Genomic DNA, 23921 nt, shown 5'->3' on the forward strand with positions numbered 1-23921 from the left:
ATTACATAACTATTGAATTAAATTATTTAATCAGACTGCTCGCAGTGGCCCCCATGTAAGGAACTGTACATTATAAAATGTAGGCTACCAAAGATAATAAAAATGATTTGTATCTGCACCACCTGCGCAGTCCGGTCAGAGCTGGCTCTCGTTCACACAACTTCCTGCCGAGTCATCGGGACAGACACGCACCTCCGCCCCGGGACTCTGCGCTACTCCAGCTCCGCTCATCCTTATCGGCAGCAGCGCGGACAGGACGGAGATGTCAGGCGCCGGGAAAGATGAACCGACAGCACCGGGTGATTGTCAAAGGTCTCAAACGATCCACGTCGCCGTGAAAAGTCTCACAGAGAGCAAATACTTCACCGTTAGAGGAGGCTGTACCGTCAGACAGGTCAGGAGACCAAACTCACTGATGCTTGGGTGCTGTGTGCATAAAATGGCTCGACTTGCGCTTAAGCTGTAGCTATTATGTCTGCAAGTATTGTTTCCATTCCGCATTTTGGCTGACAAAGTGTGTGTGTTTGTGTTTACTATATTCGTGGGGTCCAAAAACCGGGGAATACAGTATACTTGTGGGGTCCAAAATGCTGGACCCCACAAGGTTAAAGTGCTGTTTGAGGGTTAAGACTTGGTTTTAGGATTAGGGTTAGAGTTAGGGTAAGGGTTAAGGCTAGGCATTTAGTTGTTATAGTTAGGGTAAGGGGCTAGGGAATGCATTATGTTAATGACGGGTTCCCACAAAGATAGTGAAACAAACGTGTGTGTGTGTGTGTGTCTCTGTCTGTCTGTCTGTCTGTGTCTGTCTGTCTGTGTGTGTGTGTGTGTGTGTGTGTGTGTGTGTGTGTGGCAGCTGAAATGGGGTCTAGCAGAGCGCCTGGGAGTCCCGGCAGAGCAGCTGGTGCTGAGCCACTCCGGCCGAGTGCTCACAGAGTCAGAACTCCTGAGTCACCTTAAAGCACAAGATGAGTCAGTCAGTCTCTGCATGATGCAAAGGTACACAGAAACATCTATGGAACTGCAGGCCCACACACTAACATTTACAGTAAAATGTGCCAAGAAATGGTGAGCAGTGAGTTTTAGTAGTCTACATGCAGCATGTGGATATCAAGGTGGACTGGGTTTTAAGTGTTAACCTCCTTTTTAAATAAGTCACGTTACTTTTGTGCACTATACGGTTAGATAGTCAGTGCTGGTAAACCAAGACACCTTTGACTTGAATCCGAAAATCATACAGAACGGCAGTAAATTTGCAATGTCACTTTAAGGTAAAAAATGAAGCACTGCTAAATATAAGAACTGTACCATATATTTCCTTTGTTAAAAAAATGTTACAGGTCAACAAAGTCAGCAGCCTCTTCAGTTCCTTACTAGGGAAGAGTGGCACATGTTTGTAAGTGTAGACTGACCTGTTATGGCACAGTAACAAATGGAAATGAATGATATTCTCCCCTAATTTACTGTGTAAACTTTTTTTCCCTCAACTGCTTTTAAATTATTTTACCTAATGGGCAAATGCATGATGGATACACAGTAATCAGCACTAGTGTCAGATTCCATCAAATTAGACTTAAGTCCAACACTTCCACATGTTCCACACGTGTTAAGTGTTTACCATAGAACTGGAACTCTAGATTTAGTTAAGTCCTTTCTTCTCAGGTCTCAGCATTTATCTGCTGCGACCACTTGTGATCCAGGTTCAGAAATGGTCCAGTCAAAGCTTACAGCCGTTCTCGATCCTGACCCTGATAGCTTCACACCGTCTCCCACCTCTCCCCTTTGTCTGGGTAAGAACTGCAGAACACAGGAACTCCCACCTTCTTTTTCCTGTCCTCTTTGTGGGGTGATCAGATCCTACTCAGCTCTGGTTCTTTTGATCTGATCTCATTTCCATAGTGGAAGGTCTGGGCAGTCTTGGCCTAACAAATAGTGGGCCTGGCTCCTTCCCTGCACTCCAGCGTCCGATGGAGAGCCACCTGCTGTCTGACCCAGAGATGATGCGTCGTGTCCCGGGCAGTCGCTTCATGCAGAGCACCCTCTCTACCTACAGCCCTCAACTAACCAGACAGCTCATTCTGTCTAACCCGCTCCTGCAGACGAACCCAGAGGTGGGGGATATCCTTAACAACACAGATCTTATCACACAGGTGGGGATAAAAAGGCAGGAGTGTGTGTTTGAAGTACAGATTTGTTGTGAGTGGCAGGGTTTAGTGTGCCAGAGCACGGTCACATGTGTACAGTAGTAGAGGATTAGTACCATGTGAAAAAATTTATTGAGTTCTGAGTTTTAAGTTCTTGTCTCTTCTCCGGGAACCATCACCTTATCGTGGTGGAGAGGTTTGTGTGTCCCTATGAACCTGAGGGCTGTGTTGTCTGGAGCTTTGTGCTCCTGGTAGGGTCTCCCAAGGCAAAGTGGTCTCAGGTGAGGGGCCAGACAAAGAATGGTTCAAAAAATCCTATGAAAAAATCGAGGAAGGGATGAAGTGACCCTGCCCGGAGGAAGCCCGGGGCCCCCGTCTGGAGCCAGGCCCAGATGGAGGGCTCGTCAGCGGCGTCTGGTGGCCGGGTTTGCCACGGAGCCCGGTCGGGCACAGCCCGAAAAAAGCTACGTGGCGGACATCCCTCCATCCCATGGGCCCACCACCTGTGGGAGGAACCGCTGGGGTCGGGTGCGCTGCCACATGGGTGGCAGTGAAGGTCAGGGGCCTCGACGGACCAGACCCGGGCAGCAGAGGCTGGCTCTGGGGGACGTGGAATGTCACCTCTCTGTGGGGAAGGAGCCGGAACTTGTGCGGGAGGTGGAGCGCTACCGGTTAGATCTGGTGGGGGCTTACCTCTACGCACAGTCTTGGTTCTGGAACCATACTCCTGGATAGGGGTTGGACTCTTTTCTTCTCCGGAGTTGCCCAGGGTGTGAGGCGCCGGGCGGGTGTGGGGATACTCACAAGCCCCCGGCTGAGCGCCGCTACGTTGGAGTTTAACCCGGTGGGACGAGAGGGTCGCCTCCCTACGCCTGCGGGTTGTGGGGGGAAAACTCTGACTGTTGTTTGTGCATATGCACCAAACAAGAGTTCAGAGTATTCGGCCTTCTTGGAGACCTTGAGTGGAGTCCTGCATGGGGCTCAGTCGGGGACTCCATAGTTCTGCTGGGGGGACTTCAACGCGCACGTGGGTAATGATGGAGACACATGGAGAGGCGTGATTGGGAGGAACGGCCTCCCTGATCTAAACCAGAGTGGTTGTTTGTTGTTGGACTTCTGTGCTAGTCATGGATTGTCTATAACTTGAACACCATGTTCGAACATAGGGATGCTCATAAGTGTACTTGGTACCCAGAGCACCCTAGGCCAAAGGTCAATGATCGATTTTATAATCGTTTCATCTGATCTGAGGCCATATGTTTTGGACACTCGGGTGAAGAGAGGGGCGGAGCTGTCAACCGATCACCATCTGGTGGTGAGTTGGGTCAGGGGGTGGGGAAGACTCTGGACAGACCTGGTAAGCCCAAAGCGGGTAGTGCGGGTAAAGTGGGAACGTCTGGAGGAGGCCCCTGTCCGACAGACTTTCAACTCACACCTCCGGCGGAGCTTTTCGTGCATCCCTGTGGAGGCTGGGGGCATTGAACCCTGAGTGGACAATGTTCAAAGTTTCCATTGCTGAAGCTGCGGTGAGGAGCTGTGGTCTTAGGGTCTTAGGTGCCTCAAGGGGCGGTAACCCACGAACACCGTGGTGGACACCGGTGGTCAGGAAGCCGTCCGACTGAAGAAGGAGTCTTTCCGGGATATGTTATCCCAGACGACTCCGGAGGCAGTTGCAAGGTACCGAAGGGCCCGAAGGGCTGCAGCCTCTGCCGTGAAAGAGGCAAAGCAGCGTGTGTGGGAGAAGTTCGGAGAAGACATGGAGAAGGACTTTCGGTCGGCACCAAGGTGCTTCTGGAAAACCGTTCGCCACCTCAGGAGGGGAAGCGGGGAACCATCCAAGCTGTGTACAGTAAGGATGGGGACGCTGTTGACCTCAACTGAGGAGGTAATAGGGGCGGTGGAAGGAGCACTTTGAGGAACTCCTAAATCCGACTAATCGCCCTCTATGGTAGAGGCAGAGCTGGAGGATGAGGGGGGATTGGCATCAATTTCCCTGGTGGAGGTTGCTGAGGTAGTTAAACAACTCCACAGTGGCAAAGCCCCAGGAATTGATGAGATCCGTCCAGAAATGCTTAAAGCTCTGGGTGTGGAGGGGTTGTCTTGGTTGACACGCCTCTTCAACATTGCGTGGAAGTCTGGGACGGTGCCTAAGGAGTGGCAGACCGGGGTGGTGGTTCCCCTTTTTTAAAAAGGGGGGACCAGAGGGTGTGTGCCAATTACAGGGGTATCACACTTCTCAGCCTCCCCGGTAAAGTCTACTCCAAGGTGCTGGAAAGGAGGGTTCGGTCGATAGTCGAATCTCAGGTTGAAGAGGAACAATGCGGATTCCGTCCTGGTCGTGGAACAACGGACCAGATCTTTACTCTCGCAAGGATCCTGGAGGGAGCCTGGGAGTATGCCCAACCAGTCTACATGTGTTTTGTGGATCTGGAGAAGGCGTATGACCGGGTGCCCCGGGAGATACTGTGGGAGGTGCTGCGGGAGTACAGGGTGAGGGGGTCCCTTCTCAGGGCCATCCAATCTCTGTACGACCAAGCGAGAGCTGTGTCGGGTTCTCGGCAGTAAGTCGGACTCGTTTCAGGTGAGAGTTGGCCTCCGCCAGGGCTGCGCTTGTCACCAATCCTGTTTGTAGTATTTATGGACAGGATATCGAGGCGTAGTCGGGGTGGAGAGGGGTTGCAGTTCGGTGGGCTGGGGATCTCATCGCTGCTTTTTTGCAGATGATGTGGTCCTGATGGCATCATCGGCCTGTGACCTTCAGCACTCACTGGATCGGTTCGCAGCCGAGTGTGAAGCGGCTGGGATGAGGATCAGCACCTCTAAATCGGAGGCCATGGTTCTCAGCAGGAAACCGATGGAGTGCCTTCTCCAGGTAGGGAATGAGTCCTTACCCCCAAGTGAAGGAGTTCAAGTACCTTGGGGGTCTTGTTCGCGAGTGAGGGGACAATGGAGCGGGAGATTGGTCGGAGAATCGGCACAGCAGGTGCGGTATTACATTCAATTTATCGCACCGTTGTGGCGAAAAAGAGCTGAGCCAGAAGGCAAAGCTCTCAATCTACCAGTCAGTTTTTGTTCCTACCCTCACCTATGGTCATGAAGGCTGGGTCATGACCGAAAGAACAAGATCCAGGGTACAAGCGGCCGAAATGGGTTTCCTCAGGAGGGTAGCTGGCGTCTCCCTTAGAGATAGGGTGAGAAGCTCAGTTATCCGTGAGGAGCTCGGAGTAGAGCCGCTGCTCCTTTGCGTCGAAAGGAGCCAGTTGAGGTGGTTCGGGCATCTGGTAAGGATGCCCCCTGAGGGCGCCTCCCTAGGGAGGTGTTCAGGCACGTCCAGCTGGGAGGAGGCCTCGGGGAGACCCAGGACTAGGTGGAGGGATTATATCTCTAACCTGGCCTGGGAACGCCTCGGGATCCCCCAGTCGGAGCTGGTTAATGTGGCCCGGGAAAGGGAAGTTTGGGGGTCCCCTGCTGGAGCTGCTACCCCCGCGACCCGACCCCGGATAAGCGGATGAAGATGGATGGATGGATGGAGTTTTAAGTCAGAATTCTGAGAAAAAAAAGAGTTCAGAATTCTGACTTTAATCTCAGAACTCAAATACATTTTTCACATGTGGCCCTAATCCTCATGACAAAATATGTCATTTGAACATGTCTTTTTATTCATGCTTTAGGATTAGGACAGACAAATATTAGTCAAAAGAGGGGAAATTTTTTTTTTATATTTCACTGCGACTTGAATATAGTTGCTCGCTCCTTGACTCATTTCTTCCACTCAAATGTTCAATATCTTCTCGCTCTTGCTTCCCTTTCCAGGTGATGGAGCGTGTCAGGAACCCTGACGTGATAGGGGAAGTGATGCATGATGAAGACAGAGCATTAGTCAATTTGCAGCCAGAGCAGGGAAACCCTGAAAGCATAACTGGTGATTCTGATGGGTTTCAGAAGAATTTCCAGGTTTGGAAATTATGTTTTCGTGAACATCTGTTCTGACAATGTCACACTTATCTTGTGTTTTCAATTTGTTGTTTGTGGTGTCTCTTCTCTACTCTCTCTCAGATCCAGATAGGAGCACCTCCAGTGGTGACTACATCATCTGGGACTCAACAGCCAACTGAAAGAGAAAGCAACGAGACTCCACAGGTCTCCAGTCCCTCCTCGGATCCTCTCAGAGAATGGACCGCCACGGCCAGAGTTGAGCCAAACCCTCAGAACACTGTTACTGCAGGCACGAAAATACAAGCATTTCATCATTTTAATTGGCTAAACCAGAGATCTTCAACAAGGGGTCACTTCAGGGGGGCCTCCAAATTATTGTTAATTTTTGAAAGTTTTTTTCAAATTAAAATGTCTTAACATGAAGCCAACATATTATTAGCGAATATAAATCCCCACTGATGATAGGCTTACTGGCCTATAGGTAAGGTAGTCACTAAGATACATCCACAGATACAGTATATCGTAAGGATTCGCTGTTCTACATGTATGTGTAACATTAAACGATGATTTATAAAATCCTGCCGACAGTTATTATTTTAATAGCTTAGTATTCTATGCACTAAAAAGGTATGTAAAGGCTTTAGGCCGCCCTACAAGTTATTGTAGGCCCAGGTTAATATGCAACTTCATTTTATACAATATTAGTAGTAGGGGGTCCCTGCTCCATCTCTCTTTCAGTTAAGGGGTCCTTGGTTTAAAAAACGTTGAAGACCCCCTGGGCTAAACTATAGCTATATATATTATATGTATATATATATTATAATGTATATGTATATTATATATACATATACATTTTCCTCTGTTTATCTTGTATCTGTGGCCTCATCCCTCTTTCCTCAGGCATGCAGTCACTGCTAGAGGAGATCATGGCCAGTCCAGGACTGATGGAGAGCCTGCTGTCTGGCCCTTATGTCAGCAGTCTCCTCAATTGCCTCGGTCAGAACCCTGACCTGGCTGCACAGGTGACTCAAACACACTATACGGGTGGATGCAAACACCTAAACAACTTATTTTCACTTGACAACTGCATAGAATGTATTTTTAAGGTTATGTTATTTATGGGCATCTAAATGGCTGCAAAAAAACATGGACTGCAATTCAGAGGTGTGAAAAGCAGGCTCCTCCTTCCCTACTTCTTGTTAACACATCCCCCTAATCTCTCCACACAAATCCTACACACTCTCAGGTCTTATAGCTCTCATTTCCATACTGTTTCAGATGCTGCTGAGTCACCCTTTGTTCTCAGGAAATCCTCAGCTGCAGCAGCAGATGAGACAGCAGATCCCTCTCTTCCTGCAACAGGTTAGTTTACTTTCCTCACTACTAAACACTCTCACTGCTTGCAACTAGATTTATTTTTTTTAGATTGTGATTTTTCTCAACATTGGGACAAGTTGTGTGATTATAAATGATACATTGTGTATGATCAACACTCATGTTTTAAAATCTTACATAGATATCCTTAAAAGAGATATTTCTTTTGTAAGTGGCTTATGTACTTTTACAGTAGCTGTGTGCGTTTAAAGGTGGTGATGATGGTCCATCACTGGAATGTTTTCTCATTAAAAGATTTACACATGAATAGTCTTCATCATCAGATACAGCTATCAGCAGTGTAGTCTTTCATAGGAATCTCCACACAGTCTCCGTGCAAACTCCAATGCTTATTGTTTATGATTAATATCTTCATTACTAATGGTCAGTGATAAATATGTAGATGCAGAGTCCAGAGCTGCTGTCAGCCATGTTGAACCCCAGAGCCATGGAGGCTCTGCTGCACATCCAACACGGCCTACAGACTCTGGCTGCAGAAGTTCCTGCACTGATACCTATGTGAGTATAGATACACAAAATAAACGCACACAAAACACCTCAACCTGAAGATTACTGGTTGAGTTGCTGGGTAACAGCAGTACTATTATTCAAAGTGCAAGAAACCTTTCATGAGTTACCACCACGTGTCTGTCTTGCAGAGCCAGTGTTAATGCTGCCCCGGAGCTAGCATCTGGCTCTGTCCTTAACAGCCAATCAGGAAGTGGTCCTCATGTTGCCACGGTGACAGAGGAGCAGCAGCACCAGTTTGTACAACAGATGCTACAGGCGCTGGCTAACACCAATCATGGGGTATCTCAGTATTTCCCTATAATCTTGTTGTCTGCTTCTGTAATTTATCTGAACATCTCCTGGATTTGAAATATCACCCGAAAATAAAATTTTTAGGCCAAAAGCCAACTGGAAACTTCTCTTTGCATTGCTGGTCTGTTTTATTATCATCACAAAAGGGAAGTTTATGATACAACATATCCCTCATATTAAACCTATAATGGTTCAGTGCTCACTACATAGCACACTTTTTTTTAAGGACTTATACAAACAGTACCACATTTAGCGAGTAACTGCACCCAGTCTAATAATCAGGTAGTGGTGACAACATGCTTTTGAGGCAATAAAGTACTACTACTATACCACATCTGGCCACATTCAGCTGTGATGATTGATGTGGTCAGAGGTTTAAGAGATGTATACCTTTTATAGCTTTCAACCCAGTGCAGCTAGCACTTTTTTGACAAGATTCAATCTAACTAAATAGATGATGTGATCTCCAGAAAGTCGTTGAATCTTTGAAAATATATTCATCTGTTTGTTGTATTTAGAAAGAGTGAATGACAGATTCAGCAGAAACACACATGAAGTTTTGTCAAATTGTATTTTCTCTCAGAGAGGCACAAGACCTCTTTACTAATTATTTTTGACCATGTCATTGTAATGAGGAAGACTTTAAACAACGACTTCCTTGTCCTGTCAGGTCCATGTTGAGGAGGCTGAGTTCCAGGACGAGCTAGAGCATCTGAGCTCAATGGGCTTCGGAGACCGAGAGGCAAACCGTCAGGTTCTCATCAGGACTGGAGGAGACCTCACTACTGCTATACAACATCTGCTCAGTCTCTGACACACACACACACACACACACACACACACACACACACACACACACACACACACACACACACACACACACAGATGTTGTTCTGTCCACATATACATACATAAGTGGATGCACATATACCTATTATATACAAGCACCCAATACACTCATATATAATAATATCATTATCAGCAATTACAAAGTGCTTTACAAAAGACAAACCTAGGAGACATGCAAGCCATATTCATATTTCTGTACTTTCAGAGATTCCTAATTCCTTAGCTCTCCTTACTAACCTCCGTTATTCAGTCCTAGCTTAGTCTATATCCACGACGTTCCACTTCCGGGATTGCTCCGTTGCTGCCGGAAATTCCGCTGGATGTCCCTCTTTTCGGCCAGATGACCGTTTCCTTCCTCTTTCTTTCTGTTGGCATTCTAAACTCCGGTCGATTTATGAGGACTATGGTTAACTGCTCCTCAGATCTCTGCAGGGTAAATCCAGACAGCTAGCTAGACTATCTGTCCAATCTGAGTTTTCTGTTGGACGACTAAAACAACTTTTGAACGTACACGTTCCACCAAAACAAGTTCCTTCCCGAGGCTATTTTGCAGATGCACAGTTACTCCATCGGGCGCTTAGCGCCGCCCAAGATGATTGTGGTTGGTTTAAAGCAGTGGTTCCAAAGATTTTTCACATGAAGGACCCCTAAACTGACACAAATTAGACCACGAACCCCCCTTTAATAAGATTTTGCACCAGGGTCCCCCATCGGATAGATTTTTTGCTTTTAGATGTTTTATTACAGAAAGTGTATGAAACCCATGACCAAAATAGTCATACATTCTGTCATAGTGCTACTTATGGATAGAATTATAGTGAAAGTTAAAGTAAAACATTTGTTTCCCCCTTTTGGCTTGGGATCCCCTGGAACCTCCTCAAGGACCCCTGGGAACCACTGGTTTAAAGAAATGCCAATAAACCAGAGCACTTTTTCCTCCTATCCCAGAATGCTGTGTGGACTAGCCAGACCTTCCTCCTCCGCAGCGCTGTGGAGGAAGGTCTGGCAATGCGAGACTAGTCCTAGCGTAACATTCACCCCCTACCTTAGTACACTTTACACTTGTTTTTTCTTTTTCGAATAGAGGGTGCCACATGCTATACAGATTGTAAAGCCCCTTGAGGAAAATTTGTGATATTGGGCTATATAAATACATTTAAAAATGACGACTTTCTTTTTATGAAGTGATAAATGAGAAAACATTCAAATATACAGCCAAAGGGAGTGCTTTTGGTTAATATTAGGGTAAAAACAAAAGAATACAATCACTCTGGTGCAGGTCCGTACTGGTACTTAAACCCACTTCATATTGTAGACTTGTGGCAATTGCATACATATTCAGAGGCAAGTCATATATTATTAATCTCTGGGTATGAAGCTCAGGCCTCTTTTCATCTTGCCACCTGGACAATAATGAGAGCTTGTAACACCCAGAGACAGTCAGATGTTCTTGGAAGCGCACAGAGGATTCACACTCTGTCAGCAGATTGAACCAGGAGCACAGTCTGTTGTGGGCCTCCCTCCCTCGCTGCTCTTGTGTCGTGTCCACCACATGCTGTAAAGATCAGACACACCAAGTAATTATACTGAGCTCCAAAAAGATACAGGCTATTGAAAATGAGAGGTTAACTTCAACCATGTTTATCACACAGGCACAGAAATCTCAGATATGCAAAGTTAATCTTTTCAACACACTCACCCAGGAGAAGAATTCTATATGAGTCCAAAACGGAACAAAAGATTTGAACCCTTTTGGAACTTAGAACACAACATATGCTGATGATTATGAAGATTACGTTACATAGTTGAGACTGTTTTGTGTATCTGTCATTGCACTGACTAGTAACATCTGGGTTTCTTTTTTCTGACCTTAATCTTATATTCAACAGAGCTCCAGTAAACACATCACGCTACAGTGTTTCTGTGCCATAAGGAGCTGTGCATTTTGTTTCCCTTTGGATTTCACTAAACCCCAACTTACTGAGCCAACATACTTTCACTCATCTATAGCTGACTTGTGGATCTGATGTAAGTCAGTCTACATGATTCTGTTGTCCCTTAATAATGCAGTCTGCACTGTTTGTCATTTTACATGAATTTATGATGATGTCCTGTGTTATGTTTTGTCCATGTCCCGGTGTTCACTATAACGTTAACAGTTCTGTAATAGTACAGTAACAGTACAGTTGGAGCTGTTACAAATGATCATTTTCATTTTAAATTACATTTGTTGATTGTTTTTCTTAACGTATTAACCATTAAGTCTATAATATGTCAGAATATAGGCAAAATATCGATCTCAACTGTTATGAAAAAACTCAGGAGCAGTTCAACTCTGGATATGTTAAGGTTCGAGAGACTTGCACAGAAGCATTTGATTTACTCTCCATCAAGGAGAATTAGGATTAAACAGTACAGTTTAACCACAATGTAGTTACATGTAGTGCCATCCCAAACTCTGAGTGTCTGTCTATTTCCAAGAGGCATTTATCTCTTCCTGAAACTGTCAAGTTTGGGTTATGCAAAGATATTGATGGCACCATAACATAGGCACTGCAAACACAGATGCTCACCCAAATCTTATTGTTTTGCAAGTTCAGTCTATCTCTCTCTGGGAAATAGGCTAAGGTGTGTGTTAGGCCCCTTTGCCCTGCTTCCACCGACCTTTAAAAGTCCCAGAACATAACATTCCATAATGAAGCAGCCTAGACTCCCTCAAACTCTAGGGACACACATACATTCATACTTGAACACAGGACAGGTTTAGTGTTGGAGTATGGCCAAATAGATCTTCTCATCCCCTGACCTGTGACCTACTGTAGGAGTGACCAGATGTTGTGTAAGTTTTCTCCTTGTCTCATCTTACCAAAACATAGTGTTTCTGGAAATTCCACAACTTCCCAGAAGCTATGACGTCTTCACAATGTTTGTTTTGTTCATTTAAGAGTCCAAAATCCAATTTGCAATTGTATTAAAAAGAGAAATGTAGCAAAATTCTCACATTTCAGAAGCTGAAAACATAACGTTGTAACCTGAGTTAGTGTAGCATTTAATAAAGACACAATTCAAACACAAACCTGTTTACCATCTTTGATTGATAAAAACATTATAAACATTGTAATTGTTTATACAAGTGTAACTATTTATACATATAATTCACCACACAGTTTACTGAATTTGAGAGAAAATCCCATCAAAATGAGTCATTAGCAATTTTTTAAGTAGTTATTTTACCATCCTATTATTATCTGTACCTCTAAATCTACTGGTGTACTATTAACTATGAACACTAGAGGGCAGTTACTCTTAACATCCTCAGTAACATCAGCTGTTTTGGTGTGTACTGTATAGCTGGAATTATGCATAAAATATTTTATTTTTGACCAACTGGCAAAATTGTGCTGTCATTTATTTATATAAACTTATAACAAACGAGCATAAAGTCATACTTACAGGTGTGTGCGCGTGGGGGGGGTTGTTGTTTTTCATCCCTACTTGTGTCTTTACTCTCAGTGACATAGTGGATTAACTGACAGACACTACACATATTCTGACATCAGATGTGTGTATGTGATCCACTTGACAGACTGAGGGGGTTTTAATCTCTAGTGCTGTGTGTGTATGTTCCTGCCTGCTCGTCTGGATGTGTGAGATATTAGAGTAGCCAATTTTTTTTTTTTTTTTTTGGATTAGAAGCTCCTAAAATATTTGGGTTGAGGTTTGCAGATGAGTCACACCCATAGACATACAGTCTATGGTCGCACCACAGAAACAGCTCTACATTGCTGAGTGGAGGTGTGTGTGTTTGAGTGTGTGGGGGCGTCATGGTCACGTGTGTGTGTGTGTGTGTGTGTACTGAAGATGCTTATAGATCAGAAAGCAGGGATGATGAAGCCTTAAACCTGGTCTGACCTTTAGTATGGTCAACCTATTGTCAGTAAGGTGTTAAAGGTGCTGTAGGTAGGACTGTGAAGATCCAGGACTTAGCCAAAAAATGTCAACATCAACAACTTCTCAGTCCTTCTCAAACCCTTTCTGCTAAAGCCCAAAAACTGTGTCCTAAGCTCCTCCCCCCACAAGGGAGAATGAATGTGTGTGTATGAGCAGTGATTGACACGCAGTTAGACACCCCCCCTGGCCAGGGAGCTGTGGATTTTTGCAAATCACACTACAGGCTGTAGGTGGTGCCAGAGGAGCCAGATTTTTTTTTAAATAACCTGTTTCATGTAATTCTACTTGAACATAGGGTCAGTTTCAGCAAATATGACAGAAAGTTAGTTTTATAAGTCTTACCTACTGCATCTTTAAATCTAAATCCCTTTAATAATTTTACTTTGTCGTATTCAGTGTGAAGCTTGTACTCTAAGATCGGTTGGTGCATTGGGCAGGTGATGTCAGTGCATGAAAGGTGGTTTGACAGATCAAAGGGTATAAAAAATATAATTTGCAGTCGCTTGCAAAAATCTATTTAAGAGCAGTTGAGAGAAACATGTAATGGAAAGATTATCTGGAGTCAAATGAAACAATACAATGGTGTTAAATTAAGAAGAATGATTTAATTAAGTTTAAATCATTATAGTGAGATTCTGCTGTCCACCAGTTCATTGTGTCCTTTGTGTATACTAAACTGAACCTAAGTTATTCAACACGCGTATTAGGTTTTCAGACAAAAGCATTACTTTCTGAAATATAAATGGGTTCTCTGTAGAACTGAAACCATTAGCTGATTATCGATAAAATGAATAAGAATCTATTATGAAAAGCCATTAATCATTTATATATTATATATCAAGAAAAAATTCACTGTTTCCAGCTTCTGAATTGTGAGGATGTGCTGCTTCTTTGTCTTATGTGATTGCAAACTAAATATCTTTGGGTTTTGGACTGTTACCAAAGAGAAATTAAATATTAAACATGTGATAAAATATTCAAGCAAAACCATCATCAGTTCATTTTAATTTCATATTCCCATACTGATGCTACTGGGATAAACACAATTTCCCCCATAAATGTTGCATGTCTGTTATAGCCATGTAACAAAATACATAAAAAATGGATCTAATCAGTAAAGTTCTTTGTGCATTTTCTGCATGGTCAGGTTCGTTTTACTGTTTAAAACGTTTTAAAAAGATTTTGCCTGTTCTGCTCAAGGCATGTGTCCATCATAACTCACTCTGTGCTGTCAAATAGATCAGTCAAATTTCCTACATTACTGAAACGTGAATCGTTAGTGCAAACTTTTACAGTACTACCACAATCCTTTTCATAAGTTCAAAAAGAGAAATATCCACACTATATTAAACTGCTCGTATGAACAGCTAGCCTTTTTCTTGGTGGCGTACTATTGGAGGTTCATTTCTCATTCACAAAACAAAGCACTTAATGGTCCCAATTCAAACCTTTGCAATATAAAATACTCTGCAGCAGGAATATACTGCAATATACACAGGTTCTGTACTAAAGCGCTATGGAGTAGATCAAACCAAAACTCTCACTACTGCACAAGCTTCCTTCTGGTCTTACACCACAACTTAGTGCAGCTTTACTTGTCAGCTGCACTAAGATATAAAGTAGATGTGGTGACTCCACTAGACTGTGGTTAAGGCATTGGTGACGACATGAGGCTGACGATGTGCTTCTCGACCTCCATGGCCATGTCAGTGATGCTCCTCCTGATGTCCAGTGGCAACACATTCTCCTCAGCCGACGGAGGCTCTAAAACATCAAACTGGGAACGCAGCAGCTCTGCTTTCATGTAATGCCCCTTCCGGGCCACCATCCTCTGCTGAATGAGATCATAGTCCCCATGTAGGAAGAGAAAAAAGACATCAGGAGAGGACGGAGGTAGGACATCTTGGTCTGGATCGGAGGAGGAAGCGAGGGCTTTGGAGCCAAAGAGCAGGATCTGTCTGTATAGGCGCTTCAGGGCGGAGCACGCCACAAGAGCATCAGAGCATGAAGCCCTTTCTCTGGGATGGGAAGACACAAATGCACATAGTTAGTGAGGGTAGGAGTGAATTAGTGATACTGCTGAACTGTATACTGAAATGTTGTGGATAACATGAAAAAAGGTATGTGTACTTAAGGTGAACTCTGGTCACAAACAGCTACAGAGAAGAAGAAGGATGAAGAGAGAAAAGGGATACAAGGATGAGCTGATTAAGGCTGACTGAGTGTGGAAGAGTTTGAAAAGAAGTCTTTGATGTCGCCATTGTAAGAAAGAGGTGGTATATTCTCAGCTCTCCCCACCTCTTCTCTACACTCACTCACTTAATCTGTTTATACTCTCCCAAACTCCCCTTCCTCCCTTTCTGGTTTTCATCTAAATTTTCAAAACATCTTTGATATTTTTGATCTTTTTTTCTGACAATTTCACGGCCGCCTGTATCCTTACCTCGCTGCTCCCTCTCACTCTCTAAACCTTCATCTTCTCCATTTCTGTCATTACAAAAGTACGTTGTGTTTTCAGTGCAAAATGTTCATGTGAGTGTGCATAATAGTCTGTGTGTACGAAAAGTTTGTTTGTTCTTACCTCTCAATGACTTCATGTAGTTTGAGAAGCCAAGGCAATCTGTCCTGAAGGGACAAACAACATAACTTTTATATTTTTTTTATAGCATGATGTTTATTTATTTCATCCGTGTCTACAGCAGCAGTTGTCCTGGTTAAGAAGTCTTTTGCAGTAGGTGAATCCAATAACATACACTACTTTCAGCATATCACCGGCCATCAGAGAGGCAATCCGTGCATTGCAGAACATCACAGGAAACATGAGGTGAGCTGAGCCTGCAATGGTGAAGCCAGACTGTGCAGACTATGTAGAGATGTTGCTCCTCTAAAAATACAACATTCAGATATGAAAAACATAAATAATTAAGTAAAATACTAACTACACTCCAGTCAGCTCAGCTGTCAATTTTCTGTTTAATGGACTTGACTGGGAAGAGTCTTTAAAAGAACCATTCAGGGAATCAAACAGAGATCAGGCAGACAGACTTGGCAGCACAAACACATCTTTGATTACAATCAGAAATAGAATCAGTCCTAGTTTGGTTACAACTGATCTGGAGTCACATTTTTATTTTCACACTCCAGTGCCTTTAATATGAAGAGCTGAACTTGAATGAGAGAAATCACATTCTCTCATGTCCTGTTCAGTTATGCCAACCTCAACCTGCCAACTCTAATACTGGCATGAAAGACAAATGTTTTGCCTGACAGTAATCCCAAATGTACATTCATTCGCAGACTGCCGACTGTTGAGTATTTTTTTTAAACATGCCAAAGCACTGGACAGAGCAGGTCCCGGGGTAATTCTCTCTGCCGTTGAAAAAAGATTTCTGAGTAGGAGGTTATTATGAGCCACCAAACACAGCTAACAGCAAACTGATGCCAAACGTTGGCTGGGGTTGCTCTGCCTGTAGGCTTGTAAATCCAATGTTGGCAGATAGCCAGTCAATTGTTTGGAGATCTAGCTTTCTTTTGAAAGTCAGCATGAAAAAAGATAAATATTGGACAAACAGGAAATAATTCACTAAACTGAATTTAAGGACTGTGGGCTGCGATGAAAAGCTCAGTTCCCTCACTGCTGCTTTCACTGTCTGCTCTAGTGAAGCTGCTCCAGCCACTTGTTGAGTTCTCTGTGGCTGCAAGTCTGAGAGAATGATCTACTCATGACAGAAGAGAGATGGCTCACTCTTTAAATGACTGACATCCAAATTGAGCTGACAGGACTCGGACACACACACACACACACACACACACACACACACACACACACACACACACACACACACACACACAGAGTAGGCTACCTGGTCTGTGAGTGGCTCACCACGAGCCATCTTCTCAATGTTCCCCTGTGGGTGGAAGTTATCCCCTTCGTGCAGGGGCCAGCCCAGCTGATACACACACATATATATGCAGTGTTAAGTCATACTGTGTGCAGAAACATGATGGAGGTGTGTTTATGTGTGTCTAGGGGGGGGATCCAGTTACCTTTTCTGATAAGAAGGACCCCAAGGTGCTTCTGTATAAGAAATGGAGACAGACAGAATTGATACAGTGCAATAACATTGATCTGATCTACTGCTTTAAGTGAAAACGTTACCACCATATACATGCTGTAGTTTAGAGCTCATATATTTAATTATTCAAAATTAAGAATCAAGGAATAATTTAAAGAAAAGTACTAAACATTACCTAATTCAAGCTTCTCAGTTGTGAGGATTTGCTGCTTTTCCTTGTCTTATGTTAATTTGGACTTTTGGCAAAAACTATTTTTAGCTTGGGCTTTAGGAAACGGTGATGAACATCTGTCACTATTTTCTGATATTATATTGACAAAACAATTAATTGATTGGTCGAGAAAGAAATCAGATAATGAAAATAGGCTTTACTTGCAGCTCTACTATGGTATTTTTGTTGTTACATCCAATACAGAACTGTGCTGCATGCAGCTTGCTTACTACTTTCCTCAGTAACTCTGTAACAGATACCAGTCTAGCCTACTGAAACTAGTTATGTAATGAGACATTAATAGTTGATAAACCACCACCTGCTATATGTAAACAAATATAAAATGTATTTTCTACTAAGCATGTAGGCTACATATCTTTTTCACTATGTGACTTAATAAACTTAAATATGTTGGTCAAACTCTACTCAATGTGCTTCTTCTGTGAGATGCCATCTTGTAAGGCTGTCCTAAATAAACAAACAGACAGTAACGTTATACACAGTGACAGCCTACTTTCCGCAGCCTGAGACTCCCATTATGATGTAGATCATCCTGTCTGTGGATCTTCAGCCACCTGAAGGCAGGAAAAAAACTGTGTAACTGTTGGCAAAAACGCATGGTCTATAAATCTTACATATGTGAACATATCTACCATAGAAACATGTAGCCATAACAATGACTATAAATAGGTTCTTTTTGTACAGTCTATGAACCATAATAGCAGTGCTCATGTGATGTAAACAGTCTATGGATGTATGTAACCTACCGTCCTACCTGAACTGGTTGGACTTCCGTAGCTCCTGGGATCGTAGCCTACTCATACGACTTAACAGCAGTCATTAATTAATACGAAAACCATGCACAGGTGTAACCTGGTATGTAAACAACTTAAAGCAATAAGAATTTATATTCTGCGGTATTAGCAAAACTCTCATCTTACAGGCAAAATACGAAACAGTCCTTTAGGTTGGTGAGGTTTACTGAAGTAGCCTACGTGATGACGCAGAACGTTTGCATTTAAAGGGACAGCGTCCTGTTCCCATAGACTGTAAATCTATGGTTGCACCCAGAGCCATAGAGATATATGTCTTTCTCTATCACTCTGGTTGCACCTAAACTGTCTTTGACGTCATTATTGATGAAAATAATAGGCTATATAAACTAATCTCAGAGTTAAATTGAGTTTTGACCAGCTGTGTGTTTTTGATCACAGGTTTAATCATCTTATCAAATAATAAATAAGTAATACAGGCATGTACACAAATTCACATTTATGCAGCACAAGTTAAAGGCAGTTCAATGAAAATGGACTGTTATGCACCTGGGAATGTGCTCCCAGGTGTGAGCATTCTTATTTCACAAATAGCCTGTAAATGAATGTGTTCAGAGACCTCACGGCTTGTTTTAATCACCCTCAAATTGAGTAAATAAAAAATCCACAGGGCATGTGATTTAGATTCACCAGCTGACAATCTGACACATGGGCGTAAATCTGATCTAACAGTAGGGGGGGACAATAAACATAACATTTCTGAAGAGCAATTTTTGAAGGGGACACAAATAATTCAGCCACAATTATACTCGTAGAGGACATGTGTACACAGATGAAAGCCTTAATACTATCATTAGTGTAGCATGGAGACTGTACCATTATCCTTCTTTTCAGTGTTTCTCTTGATTCAATGAAAAAGCTAAATTTACCAAAATATTCTTCTTTAAAACCATTTATTTATTTCTAAGTTGTTTACAATCAAGCCACAAAAATACCTTAAAACATAATGACTTATTTTGAAAATATTTCCCCATATAAAAGAAATACAATGCTTTTGTACACTTGTTAAATTAGCTGATTATAATGTAAATTAGTGAGCCACTATTCTTATAAAGATGTTACCAAATTGTCTTGATATGAGGACTTATTGTACTTACTTGGCGTTTTGGTGTACTGAAAAAGGATCTTATGCCTGTTTTTCATTTCATCATTTATATTTTATCACAAATCTTTAACGTCAGATGTCTAAATGAGTTAGTTTCATAGGTTCACCACGCGGTCATATTATAATTATAAAATGATCTTGCGTCCTCCACATAAATATTAGGTTTCGTCTGGGACAGAGGATATATATTTAACTGATCAGCCACTTAACTTCATATTCAGCAAAACACAACTCTAGATCTTTAATATTAACCCTAATGTCAGTTCACACACATAACGTTAGGCTTATCGCTGTGGTAACGTTAGTTGTAGTGGGTGCATTTCTATCCAACAAGCTATTAAATAAGCTAGGTAACGTTACATTATATTACACTAACATAGCGAACTTTTTGTCATGACTAATTCGTTAATTACTCAGCATCATTTCTATTTGAGAAAAGAACAACTTCATCCGATGTTTAATGTGAATAAAACAGCCTTGAACCGCCTACTTACTAATACATTCCTGTCACTACCCGATGAGACTGTGAATCTAGTGCAGATCCTAAGGTACAGCATGCAGTGGACCAAACCACTGTGAGGCAAGGGAGGGGGGACACAAAATGTTTCTAAACTTAAAAAGCATTTTTTTGGGGTTTGTATTGTTTTACTAGTATACATCATTATGTTATTTACAATACACAGCATTGTTTTAATGATATTTCTAGGGGGGGGGGGGACAACCATTAGATGGGGGGGCGGGGTCCTGACCCCCCCGACCCCCCTGGGATTTACGCCCTTGATCTGACACCACACACGTGTGATCATAATTTAAATTTGAGTGCGAGAGAGAGAGAGAGAGAGAGAGAGAGAGAGAGAGAGAGAGAGAGAGAGGGAAAAGCCATTCTCCCTCCATAGATCTAACAGTGGGTAGGCAGGATACGGATGCAAGCTCTCCTCCCTCCCACTCTGTTGCATCCATCCATTCTCTCCATCCACCCATTCATTCCCAAGGGCGTCACAAGGGGTGACAAGACCCGACTGGAAGGCGCCTATGTATGCGTGTGTATGCGTTAGTCGTCCGTGTTTGTCTATGTATGTGCGTATCTGGTCTGCCTGTGGACCCGCTGAGATGAGGAGTTGAAACAGAACCGACAGAAGGATGAAAATGCTCCGGTTTCGCAGCCCCAGCATCCGCTCCTTGGACCAGGAGGTCCTCTGCACGATCCGTTTACTGGACGACTCCGAGGTCTCCTGCAGCATCCAGGTGGGTAGACCTCATGTATTTCCCAGCCCTCTCTGTGATTATTGAAAATATCACATGGATGCGGCAGATTCATTATATGGTTGAATTAAACTATTCATCCATATCACCCATATCGTTTATTAGTACTCTGATTATATCGTCATTTTTGTACAAAACCCATTTGAACGTACTGTTCTTCTAGTTTCCTTGCTGCTGTGATTTACAGGAGAGGTTGTATGCGTTTTGCTCCATGCTGCCTATATGAGATATGCAGTAAAGAGAAAAAAAGAAGCCTTACACAATAGTGATCCGTATGCGTGTTGGGCTTAAGCAAGACATGACCCACATGGAGAGAAGTTAGGATGAAGTTTGATTCATAGCACAGTATGGAGCTGCTGGGTGTGGTGGTGATGATAGTGATGATGATGAGGGCAGAGAGGACTGTTGTTTGGGTTGATGATTGTAATCAATCATGAGAGAGAGAGAGAGAGAGAGAGAGAGTTGTGCTTATCAAGTCTGTTGTCTGCCTAGAGGTGATGATACATGTTATTTCCACCCAGACGGCTTCAAGTGGCCCTGCCACCTCTATAGCACTCAGCTGCACTGTCAAACTAAAACCAAGGCTGAAAGAAAAGGATGTACTCTAACTATTTAGTTTCAGAAATCCAAGCCTTCAGTTGGAATTACCAAGTTCAAATCTGATATCAGCCTTTTATTTGGAGGCCGAGACAATATGAGGAACAGAGGAGTTGGACAACTAATGTACAACCTTTACTTTCTTTCGAAATGACTATGGTAGTAACCGTCCTACACCCCCCCCCCCCCCCCCCGACCACCGCCTTTGAAAAGTCCATTCCAAAATATGGCCCAGTCTTTCATCCAGTGCATGAAACAGAAGGAGGTATTTGTGATATGTTTGCATGTACACACACTGCTGTACTAAAATTAAACACAGTTATATACTCAGCAGATAGGTGAAGGTGTGTCCAATGACTTTACAATATCATGGCCTGCCATCTGCTAAAATTTCACAGTCAGCAGGATCCGACTTTGATCAAAAGAGTTGGTGTTTTCCCTTTATCATTATCAGTTTTGAGTGGCTTTTGTGTTGTTACCTTCTTAGAACTGTTGCTCTGAATTGTGGCTGGAAGACCACCATCGTTTAACCTGGCTTGTCGCTGTTAGCATTAACTGTCAATCAGTGTTTCTAACCAGACATGAAGCCTTCAACTTGTAATGCAGGTTTAACTTAAACCAAAGAGGAACTAAACCACCACCTTCAACTCAGCCTATTCACATTTAATTTTAATATAAATCAAAGATATGATTTGCTGATTCTACCTGGACTACACAGTGGCCATTGTTGTACTCTGTCATTATTAGTCATTATTTCATTGTTTGCCTGTTTAGTTATTAGTTCGATAAATATTTATTTATAAAGAAATTTGCTCCATGATTTGTGTATATGAAATCATCTAAGTCACTGAGGAAAAAGAACACCTGTAGCAACCCTGAGATTATGAGGCTCAAATGATTGATTGATTAATAATGTTTTCCCTGTCTTTCTAAAATGAGGGTGGCGTCCAAATTAAGTTAAGTTTAAATGTTTGTGTGATAGTTGAGTGCCATCACTCTCCTTAATCTGCAGTACAAATTTACATCTGAAGTCCATCCAACTGGAAAACGAAAACTGACAAAAAGGAATAAAACCTGATAGTAGGCTTTAACAATTTCCATTTGAGATCTAATACATTTTTGGGTTGCCTGAACAAAGGAAAGTATACGTTGCTCCCCTGTTTCCACAAACAAATTAGATCCTGTGTGGCTTCTGAGCCCCTACAGGCCTGAGCTGCAGCTGCTGCCAGAGAGGTAAAAGTAAAATCCAGTGAACCTGCCAAATCATGACGCATGATTATAGAGCACATAGCCTATGTTTTATAAAGGACAGTGCATAAACAATATGTGCAATGCTAAACAGCATATACACACTATTCTATTAAATTATATAACATTATATTATATCACATCTACAGCATTGCACCAAATCCTTCAAAGCAGCACCACCTTGTTGACAACCAGTGAGTTGAACAGAGTTGAGAGCCCAGTGAGCGAACGCAGCTCCGAGCAGCACCTCCTCTCATCCTTAGTGCACCTTCAGATGAAGTTGTCAGCTGCTTTGGCCCTTTTCTCCGACCCTGAAATACTGAAAACACTCGCTGCATGTTAAACGAACTGTCTCACTGGTCTCCCACATGTATCCAATCAGTGATTTACAAAACACCATAACTTTAACTGAGAGACAAGGAGGGGAGAGAGGCTGAGAGGTTGTGTCTGTTTCTTTGTGTTGAAGCGTTCACTTGCATGTATACCTGCATGCTCGTACGTCTTTGAGAGCACAAAAGTGTGCTAAACTCTGTTTACACATCTGAGAACATTAGAGTGTGGCTTTTCACCAGGAGATGCGAGAGTCCAAGATTGTGGAAGTGTGTATGTGCTTTTAGCTGTGTGTCTGTGTATCTATGCACGATAAGGAAATGGACATTTATATTTCTAGCTGACTGCTTTTTCCAGGGCTTTCTTTAATGGCTTTGTGTTCCAGTGCTGAGCTGCTCCTTCCTACATATTTCATGACATCCTGTACTCCTCATGCTACACTTCTGCTGCCTAACAAAAGCACTTCTCCTCTTTCCACTCTACGGAGACTTCCGTCTCTTACCCTATCTTATTTTTTCTCTCTGCATGATCCCTGTCTGTTTTTCTTGTTGTTTTCTTTTTTTTTTTTTCTTTTGTGCTGAATATGTAGGTCAGGATGAGATGCCAAAGACAACATTAATGTCATCATAAAGATCATGTGATAAAATTGTTCTTGAATTGTGCTTGTGAGCAAATCTCACAAGCAAATATGTGAGCATATTTCCTTTGTCTTTCCTCAAGGTATCAGTTCTTGACTTAGCATAAAACATGCGTGCATTGAGCAGGTCCCCTTGGAGCACAATGTTTGGCACTGCATCGATTATCATGATTAAATGAGGCTTTAAAATATCTTGAGAAGCAACAATAAGTGTGAGTATTTTTTAAGGCAAAAGTCTATTCAATTTTGCCTAAAAAATGGATGAAGGTTTATGACTGGAATGGTCATTGCGTAACACGTGTCTCATTACTGCAAATACAAAAATATAGCACCTTTCAAGAACAGGGCAATTCAATCTGCTTTGCATAAGACCTAAAAGACATAACAGTAAGACAAGATATAAAAGAAACACAAGATGATATAAAAAGACATAGATTTGATATTAAGAGTAAAATAAAATAAAAAGACAGAATAAGTTACATTTAAATAGATATAATAAATATCTTAACACATTACAGTAATGGATAAAAAGGTTGAATATCCATTTT

At 42.6% G+C, this 23921-nt stretch overlaps 3 protein-coding genes across 4 annotated transcripts in view; 2 read left to right on the forward strand and 1 right to left on the reverse strand.

Moving 5' to 3' along the window:
- The first annotated feature begins 216 nt into the window (after nucleotides 1-216).
- On the forward strand, nucleotides 217-12198 carry LOC144518304 (ubiquilin-1-like). The gene is made up of 11 exons (XM_078250876.1): nucleotides 217-394; nucleotides 854-996; nucleotides 1660-1787; nucleotides 1897-2147; nucleotides 5955-6095; nucleotides 6198-6366; nucleotides 6978-7099; nucleotides 7356-7439; nucleotides 7855-7970; nucleotides 8111-8261; nucleotides 8944-12198. Exons 1-11 carry the CDS (start codon nucleotides 263-265, stop codon nucleotides 9085-9087), a joined length of 1581 nt encoding a protein of 526 aa, XP_078107002.1. The 5' UTR covers nucleotides 217-262; the 3' UTR covers nucleotides 9088-12198.
- Nucleotides 12199-13658: 1460 nt separating this feature from the next.
- Nucleotides 13659-18364, reverse strand: LOC144518305 (putative gluconokinase). Of its 2 annotated transcripts, none has more exons than XM_078250877.1 (6): nucleotides 18136-18364; nucleotides 17875-17935; nucleotides 17121-17151; nucleotides 16937-17023; nucleotides 15655-15698; nucleotides 13659-15091 (listed from the first exon to the last, which is right to left on the reverse strand). In XM_078250877.1, exons 2-6 carry the CDS (start codon nucleotides 17910-17912, stop codon nucleotides 14722-14724), a joined length of 570 nt encoding a protein of 189 aa, XP_078107003.1. In that variant the 5' UTR covers nucleotides 17913-17935; nucleotides 18136-18364; the 3' UTR covers nucleotides 13659-14721. The 2 variants fall into 2 exon arrangements, with proteins under 2 accessions (XP_078107003.1, XP_078107004.1); XM_078250878.1 differs by having other exon boundaries at nucleotides 18128-18364.
- Nucleotides 18365-20438: 2074 nt separating this feature from the next.
- The window catches only part of frmd3 (FERM domain containing 3), a 55609-nt gene continuing 52126 nt past the window's right edge, over nucleotides 20439-23921 (forward strand). Inside the window, exon 1 of the mRNA XM_078249740.1 lies at nucleotides 20439-20543. Coding sequence (XP_078105866.1) covers nucleotides 20439-20543 — 105 coding nt within the window. The remainder of the gene's footprint in view (nucleotides 20544-23921) is intronic.

The sequence above is a fragment of the Sander vitreus genome, chromosome 5 (genome assembly GCF_031162955.1).
Source record: "Sander vitreus isolate 19-12246 chromosome 5, sanVit1, whole genome shotgun sequence".
NCBI lineage: Eukaryota > Metazoa > Chordata > Actinopteri > Perciformes > Percidae > Sander > Sander vitreus.

Coding starts and splice junctions, on each gene's coding strand:
- LOC144518304 (XM_078250876.1), top strand. CDS start 263: ATGTCAGGCGCCGGGAAAGATGAACCGACAGCACCGGGTGATTGTCAA. Junction 7,440..7,854: donor TCCCTCTCTTCCTGCAACAG/GTTAGTTTACTT, acceptor ATAAATATGTAG/ATGCAGAGTCCAGAGCTGCT. Junction 7,971..8,110: donor GTTCCTGCACTGATACCTAT/GTGAGTATAGAT, acceptor TCTGTCTTGCAG/AGCCAGTGTTAATGCTGCCC.
- LOC144518305 (XM_078250877.1), bottom strand. CDS start 17,912: ATGATCTACATCATAATGGGAGTCTCAGGCTGCGGAAA. Junction 17,024..17,120: donor GGTCCTTCTTATCAGAAAAG/GTAACTGGATCC, acceptor TGTGTGTATCAG/CTGGGCTGGCCCCTGCACGA. Junction 15,699..16,936: donor GTGAGCCACTCACAGACCAG/GTAGCCTACTCT, acceptor TTGTCCCTTCAG/GACAGATTGCCTTGGCTTCT.